This window comes from Prunus mume, linkage group LG3 (genome assembly GCF_029339155.1).
Source record: "Prunus mume cultivar Tortuosa linkage group LG3, ASM2933915v1, whole genome shotgun sequence".
Lineage (NCBI taxonomy): Eukaryota > Viridiplantae > Streptophyta > Magnoliopsida > Rosales > Rosaceae > Prunus > Prunus mume.
The window spans coordinates 13719222-13727982 of record NC_142700.1 but is presented as its reverse complement, the minus strand read 5'-3'; the positions used below and the strand labels follow the sequence as shown (position 1 = coordinate 13727982).

The 8761-nt window shown below is 34.7% G+C and overlaps 1 protein-coding gene across 2 annotated transcripts; it reads right to left on the bottom strand.

Annotated features, from left to right (window-relative positions):
• Positions 1-2942: 2942 nt before the first annotated feature.
• On the bottom strand, positions 2943-6215 carry LOC103326051 (protein DETOXIFICATION 19-like). 2 transcript variants are annotated; one of them, XM_008228255.3, is made up of 7 exons: positions 5778-6215; positions 4744-5288; positions 4407-4493; positions 4279-4335; positions 3939-4177; positions 3699-3817; positions 2943-3506 (listed from the first exon to the last, which is right to left on the bottom strand). In XM_008228255.3, exons 1-7 carry the CDS (start codon positions 6069-6071, stop codon positions 3384-3386), a joined length of 1464 nt encoding a protein of 487 aa, XP_008226477.2. In that variant the 5' UTR covers positions 6072-6215; the 3' UTR covers positions 2943-3383. The 2 variants fall into 2 exon arrangements, with proteins under 2 accessions (XP_008226477.2, XP_088904435.1); XM_089048309.1 differs by having other exon boundaries at positions 4744-5018.
• Positions 6216-8761: the final 2546 nt, after the last annotated feature.

The window sequence follows — 8761 nt, the reverse complement described above, 5'->3', positions numbered from 1 at the left end:
AACTAGAAGGTACCATTCAAAAACTGGGATTTCCCACCGCCATTTAAAACTTAAATCTTTTTATATTTTTATTTTATTCTTTGGTTTTGCCCTTTTTGTTTTTCTGCTTTTATCACGTGGAAGATTAATATATACTGCACAAGAGATAAATTTACAGGTGTCAAACATAATGTATGGTCAGGATCATATTGTCAGAAATTAAATAGCAGGACTTGTACAAACATAAATCCGACCGACTCACAATCAATCAATTATAATTCGTGCTGCACTTTGGATTGGGGAAGAAATAATTTAGCCGCTACGGATAGTAGTAGCCAGCCACATGCAACAATTGTCTGAGAGAGACCCAATACACACTCATGACACAGAGAGTCGTATTGTGATTGTCATCTCCATCAATACACTTACACTGTACACACCAAGCTTTTGTCTTCTTCTTTCTTTTCTGTTTTTTTCCTTTTTACTTTTTTCTGACAGGTTCGAATGGAGGTGTTGAAATAAAGGATTTTGATTTGATAATAGAGTTAAATTTGATATATTAAAAAAATTAGAAAATAAATTAGATTTGCAAGAAGGTTACTGAGGCCTGGGGTTCAAACCTTGGGCAAATAATTTAATTCCATTTTCATGCATAGCGCAAATGTTTTTAAGGAAATTGATTAATGATGGTGGTTGGAATGACTGGCAGACCACAGGTAAGATAGAGACTTTTCTTTTTTTGTCAAATAGAGAACTTCATCATACAATGCAGAAGAGGCCAATTTCAGAGGGATGGAGACTTTTCTTTTTTTGTCAAATAGAGAGATGGAGACTTACTGCAAGGATATTACTTGCCCCTTATTGTAACTCATCATTACTGCAAATTACAGTTTGACATATATACAAAAATAATTCATCAAAAATATAAAAATAAAAATTTATGTACACATGTCACACTACTATTTACAAGAATGTAGGAACTTCTATGTACATGATAAGGAGAGAATTATTTTCCTATTTGAAATCACTGTATGAAATGAGCCATTTGAAAATTCATTTGTTTTCTTTATTTCTCCCTTATTCAAATCTTGGTATACATGAATTGTAGTAGTCCAAACAAACAGTTTAACTTTATAAGTCATAGAAATTTATAGATTTGAAGTCACTCCATCCAAGTGGACCCGAAATGCCACATTAACACACAACAACAATAAAGGTACAAAGATTAAGAACTGTGTGGAAATCCCCAGAGGAACTAGTCTAACAAGAGCCAAGAGAACATACTATATCCATCAACGTCTTCACACAAACTTCATGCCAAAAAAAGAAGTTTACACAAACTGTCTTCTGTTTGATGTTACGACTTACCTTCAAAATTAATAATAATGGATGAGAACTCTCAAAGATTTTCACAAATTAATAAATTAATAAATTATTATTGATTAAGCGGTTTTGAAAGTAGTGCAACAATCCCCAGAGGCAGTCCATCCACATGTGTTTTTCAGTTTTGATTTTTTTTTTTAATTTAAATTTTCGGTAATTAATATCTGTTTCTTTCTCCATGCCTTCTATTTATTTTTGAAGACTTTATAGGAAATGATCCATAACGTACGTTGCAATAAGGCATGTTAATTCTCTAGGGTTGGCAACTTGGTATGGAAGTTAACATGGCCCTTTGTGTCAACTTTATATGCGCAAGATCTAAGCTCTCTCTGAAGCAAGTGTCTGGTATTGTATGGATTTTAGGCATATTGGGCTCATTTTGCGTGGATGGAGGAACTGGACCATGTATTTCTTTGAGCTTACTTTATCTAAAAGAATTACTATGTGCCTCCTACATCTCTCTAACCTAACCTAATTATTTTGAGCTTACTTTATGTAGCTATCCTTTTATAATCTTTCTTTAGTAATGAAATTTCCTTTTGACCAAAAAAAATTTCAAGGTTGGGCCAAATCTTTGAAGAAAAAGTAGGGATAGCAACGGCGGGTAAGGGCCGGGTATGACAATACTATCCTCATCTCCGCTCTCTATCCCCGACCCCGTCCCCAAACTCATCCCCTTTTAATAGGTTTCGGGAATCCCTGTCCCTGTACCCGTTCCTGTCGGGGCACTATCCCATACCCTCCCAAATTCCCGATTTTTTTTGCATAAAAAATATTTATTATACATTTTAACATTAAAGTTTCATATTAAATTATCATTCAACATATGCAAATTAACTATAAAGTTCAACTCAACTTTTCAAAATCACATCAACATGAAATTCCAGAGAAAATTAGGAAGAATTAGGAGAGGGGGGTTAACTTAGGGTTAAATATAAATATTATAATTATTTCTTTAAATGTAAACATATATATTTTCGGGGATGGGGACGCCAATACCATTCCCATACCCGTCGGGGAATTTTTCAAGTTCGGGAATCCCGTACCCGATACCCATTTGGCCCCGAAATCTCCCATGTTAGGATCGGGGACAGACGAGGACCCCCGCGGGGAAACAGGCATTTTCATAAGAAACGAAGCAAAACTTTAATATTCCAAGTGAGGTATGTCCCGACTTATATTTTTTTTTTAGGAAACGAACTATCGTGAACATAAAATACTAGTCTTGATCCAACATTATTGGTATTTCTAATTTGATCACTTAAGACCAATAAGCCACGCTTGATGGCTTCGATTGTGCTATTTTAGTTAAATTGAACAAAAGTCATGTCACACGTTTGGTGAACTTATAAATGCTGAAATTGAACCCTTTATTTATTTAATTTTTTTGTTGAGAAATTATGGGATTGCATTGATAATTCAGCCTAGACACAATGGGCCTTACAATAATAGGGCAATCTAACATCAAAATTAAGACACTCTGGGGCTCATCCACTAAAGATCATGCAAGATCGAAGAAACTCTGGCATAGGCATCCCAACTAAGAGTGCAAACTCATAACAACCAAAAATAGATAAAGCTTGAAAAAACCAAGTCATAATAATATAAATAAAACTCCCACAAAAGATAGGTGGAAAGCTCTCACAAATGAGAGGTGAAAACCCTCATAAAAGGAGAGGTGAAAACTACACAGAAAACTCAAAGAGTCTCTACAACTTATTCCAAACATAAAGAAATCGCAAAAAGGATGGTGGTAGACATCCAACACTAAAACGAAGGTGGAGATCGAATGCCGAGATGCATCCGCCTATGATGAGTGAGGAAAATTATTACAAAATGAAAACAAATAGGATAAACCTTATGTCTCTGAAAATGGAGGAAAAGAGGAAAGGGCCGGAAGAGAGAAAGGGAGAGGGGAGGAATAAAATGACTTCCTCCCCCTCAAACTGAAAATGGTTGTGGAGTCAAATAGTATGCTCAAGTGGTCACGTTGTTGTTTTTTACTTTTGCCTGACCTTCATTTAGACCAAAACTGCATCTCTATTATGAGGCACATCCAATTGGGTCCATTTTGTGCGCAGTGTAACCAACAAAAGTAGGGCGGCTTGACAGCAAAGACCACAGATTAAGCCAATCCACAATCCCTGTACCAAAAGAAATTGAGCACATAGTGTGAATTGAAACGTAAACAAAACAATTCGCAAGGGCTCGTAGCTCAAATGGTTAAGAGCATTTATTCTTGTACTAGGTTCGATTACTCCTTCCCCAATATCGCTTGTATAAAAACAAAACAAAACTATTCATCTACTAGCTAGCTACAAGGTTAATTGTCTCACCTTAGCATATAGTTTCAACTTAAATCCAACAACACATGCAACTGTCATGCCAACCAAATAGAATGCACCCAAGTTTACATACATAGCCAAGTGCTGAAAGCCACATCCTCTGGCCACACCTGAAATACCAAAAACAATTAACTTCCATGGATGCTCAAGAAAAAGAAGGGAAAAAGAACAAACTTCAAATGCAAAAGAACAGATAGAATTGGCTCCTGCTAGGAAAGTGGAGGATCCTACCTGACAAGACACCTTGCACAGAATCAGCCATTATTGAAATTGCAAGAAATGGTGTCATAGAAGCAAAAAGCTTGATTATTGCACTGCTGTCACTGAAAAAGCCAGCCCATATATTGTGACCAAATGCTAGAGCCAGAACAACAAGGAGACCAAGAAGCACAGAGAGCTTAAGAGTCACAGCCATTGCCTTCTTGGCGTTGTCAGGATTGCCTGCTCCTAATTCATTTGACACCCTTGTGCTACACCACAACAAGTAATGTTTGTTTCAAGGTATGAAACAGAATGCTGATACCGAAAAACTAGGAGTAAGGAGAACCTGGGAAATTATTGTTAAACCAACCTTGCAGCAGCACTGAGGCCATATGTAATCATGTATGCAATTGCTTCTGTATTCACACTGAAGATATAATCAGAAAAGGCTACTTGGGGCAGGTGGAAATAATCAGAAGTTTAGAGCATAAAGCTTACCACATTGCAGTTAGTGAAGTGGTTTGTTCTGCGTTTGGCATCAGTCCTGCCAATAACACCAGAATCTCAAAAGCCCAGTACTCCAAGCTGGAAAGATAAAAATGTGAAGCATTTTAATACTTCAAATCAATCTCATGCACAGTTGATGTATGGTTCTTTTTCTTTCTAACATATGGTCTTAAATCTAAGCTGACAATCAGTCTTTCGTGTATTTGAATTTGACTGAGCATTTGAACTACTTCTATAGTCTGTGTCTATAGCTGAATGAGGCTATGTGCCTCATCTGGGATTTAAGCATTAACTTACAGAAAAAGGCAAAGAAAATTTGAACACTTACCATACCATTGCTGCTGAGGGGAGGGCAAGTTTCAAGGCAGCAAGGACATAATGGAACGATTCTATCGAAAATCCTTCCCATGTAAGCTCAAACTTCTTTGCAAACATAACATACATGGCCAGCATCAGCATCGCTATCCATATTGAAATTGAACATGCTAGGGCAGCTCCCTTGAAACCAAGAGCTGTCCAATGTACCAAAGCATATGCAACGAAAATATGAATAACCACTGGGATCAGTGAGAGGAAGACCAACGGCATTACAACGGATTGTGTCTGAAGAAATCTCAATATGTTATGCATGAAGCCGAATGCAAATAATCCCGGAATCAGAAATTTCATATAAAGAGCGGCAGATTTTGAAATTTGAGGATCTTGATGAAGTAAGATAAGTATGGGTTCTGTGTAGAACCAGACTACAGATATGATGATAGAGACCAAGAAAGAAATTATGGATGAGGCTTGTAGATATATCCCCAACATTCTGTATAACTTTGCTCCAAATCCTTGCCCACACAGTGTCTCAAGAGCTCCACTTAACCCAATCTAAACCAATAAATAGTAGACAAGAAAACAATTCAAAGTTTGACCTGGAATCTTATCAAATTTATCTATGTCATCTCAGATAGAACTCTGGACATCTACTTCAGAATTGCTAGCTACTAGAATATTAAAATATAAAGACAAGTCCAAATTTTATATTGGTGATCATTTTCTGAACCGCACAGGCTGCTTGCTAGGTGCACAATTCTTGTACATGGCTTTTCCCATATGAAACTTGAATACCAATAACAAGAGCACAAATTTTTTTTTAAACCTACTGCTTGGATTTTCTATTAGGCTCATCTCCTCTGAAAAATTAATAACAAGAGCACATCTAAAGCATTATTAAAAAAAGGGCTTCCATTCTTTCTCACAGAGACAGAGCAAATGAAATTACTCCAGTCCCACATACAGACTGTTCCATTGGTTTTCCTAATAGTATACAAAATGGACAGGACATGAGAGAGAGAGAGAGAGAGAGAGTTACCTTACCATGAGAGCGAAACCGGTAACGGTGGCCCATGAATTGGCAAGTGTGGCACCAGCAAGTTCAAGCTCACCAAGGTGACCAGCAAGCATGACAGATATCAAGGGGATCAAGTAATAGCAAACATTGGTAAGAATCATTGGCAAGGAAAACAAGACCTGGTTCTTGGCCTCCTCCATGTCCAACAGTTTATTCCACCACCCCCTTTTTCTTCCTTGTTGATCGCCATGGCCACCTGCCTCTAATAACGGTGTAGCAGTGCTCCTGTCTGCAGATTCTGCAACTGTGTTTGCTGGCATATCTATCTCTAGCACTACCTCTGTCTTTCTTCTGTTTCTTGTTTTTTCTTCTTCTTATTCTGCTGTTGTGCAATGCGTTCTCTTTTTAATTAAAAAAAATGGCATGTGGATATTTATTTTAAGATATAGAATGGTTCAAGATCTCAAATTCCAATCTAGACACAGACAAGAGGGTAGGAGAGAGAGAGATATATATTCATTATCTGATTTTTCTTTTAATTTTAATTTTTTTAATATGAAAAAGTGTGAATTTACTATATTATCTTCATTTAATTAATAATTTTAGTTCTTAATATTGTCATTAACCAAGAGTATTTTCTGGTATTTTAAATATTTCACTATTCTCTGCATTTTACTCTATATATATAGATATATACACGTTCAATTTGGCTGATTTTGGTATTTTTCGTATAATTTGGGCATAAACGTGCACACGGGCACATTCTGAGGCTCACACACACGTCAAAACAGATAAACGTCAACTTATATGGGCCAAAATGATAATTCTAACAAAATACAACTACAAAAATGCTATTTAACCCTAATAAATAAGGAGGCAAAAGCTGTGACTTTGGCAGGCAGGAAGATTTGTTGAACAGAAATCTCTTTTGGGCAAAGAGATATGCTACCAGACAAGTATGAACCGCTAGCACACAAGATCCCACTTGTTTCATGGGCCACTTGATTTGAAACTTGACGTACACATTCACAATTAACAACAGTGAGACCAGGTGCGTTTTTCTAAAAACAATAGAGGAATGCTAGTAATCTTCTCTTTAACTTTTTTTAATTTTCTTTATTTTTTACTTGATATGTGTTATTCTCCTTACACTTAAAATAATATCATTAATATATTATATAAGCTAACTTTTGCTTTCTAAGTTTACCCTTATTATTCAATTTATCCAAAAAAAATTCACAACTTTCTTACCATTTTAATAAAAAAAATTTAACGTCAATTATTTTTTTATAAAGAAAATGTTTGTTTTAAATTAAAAAAAAGAGGAAATGTCCTTTTTTTTAATTAAAAAAAAGTCTAAACTTGACTTTTTTTTAAAAGGGACATTTCCTCTTTTTTTTAAAAGCAGACATTTTTTAAAATTTAAAAAAATTGACTTTAAAAAAAAAAATTAATAAGATTGTGAGAAAGTTGTGAAATTTTTTGGGATAAATTGAATATATTTAATAAAGGTAAATTTGGAAAGTAAAAATTAGCTTATATAATATATTAATGACATTGTTTTAAGTGTAAGGAGAATACACATGTCTTTTTTTGTCGAAAGAATGACATATGTCAAGTAAAAAATAGAGAAAGTCCAAAAGAAAATATTAGAAAGAAGGTTACTAGCATTCTCAAAACAAGATTGGTGTAGCAGTTCTCTCCTCTTGTCTACGTCTACAGCAACTTATTTCTGTTTTCTTCCTTGTGACATCAACTTCTCCCTCCCAGCATAGGACAAGTATGGGCCATGGCCTATACTCACACTATTTTTTATCATATATATATATATATATGGGATATATTATTCTTCTCTCTCTGCCCTTTCTTTCCTCCTCATCTCTTTTCTCTCTTATTTTTATTTTCTTCTTTTCCTCCACAGTTATTTTCTTCTTCCTATTTTCTTGTTTTTCTCTCTTCTTTGCAACAATTATTCTTTTAATTTTCTCCTTTTTAGTCATCATATGCATCTTTAATTTGAAATTGAGTATTCTAGGTTTAATTAGGAATGAATTATAATTTGAAAATTTTGTTGAAATTAAATTAGGGCTTTCATTTTAGAAATTCGGTTAAGATGTTTGATTTTTTTTTTTTTTTTATTGTTGAGATATTTGATTAAACACATTGATGATATTATGAGAATTAGTTTATTAATTTAACGTGATTTAGGATTACGTCGTCTAGTTTTAGTTTTTGTATTTGTTTAACTTTTATTTATAAATAGAGATGCATTTGAATGTAAAGCTCATACGTCTCCTAATAAGGTGTATCTTTTTATGTTTATTAATGAAATTTACTCATACCGTCGAGTTTAGTATGTAAGTTTTGCCTAGTCGACATTTGAATCCTGAAACCCCTACTGAATGAGACACATGGGAGGCCCCTGGCATAGGTAAGGCGCCCGCCTAGTCCAAATTGGGAGGACCCCAATTTGTATAAACTTCTATTTTATAATACAAGCGATAGTCTAACTACAAAGGGGAAGTGGTTTCTCACACACACTACCAAGGTGTCATGGGAGTTCAAACCTGAGACTACTAGTCTGCAAGTCAATATCCATTTTTCTTTGGGCTAGACTCCGTTGGATGTATAAACCTCTATATATACATACGTATGTTACTTTAAAAAAAAAATACAAATTTATAAATAAACTCAATTCTAGACATGTATTTATAAAAAAACCCAAGCACTATTTAAACATAGAAACACACCCAAAATCAACCCCTAAAGTCAACTTTTTGGGTGTGTTTATAAATGGGTTTTGAGTGTGTGTAATGATGGGTTTTGGGTGTGTTTATATGTTTAAATAGTGCTTGGGTTTTTTTATAATTTCAACCCCCATTTTGGGTGTTTTAGTGAAACTCCCAAAAAAAAATGTACTGGATTAATTTTATGTTAGGCCCAAGTATCGTTATTTAAAAATAAATAATTATAAAATAATAAATAAATAAAAGGCCAATTATTCACTCTA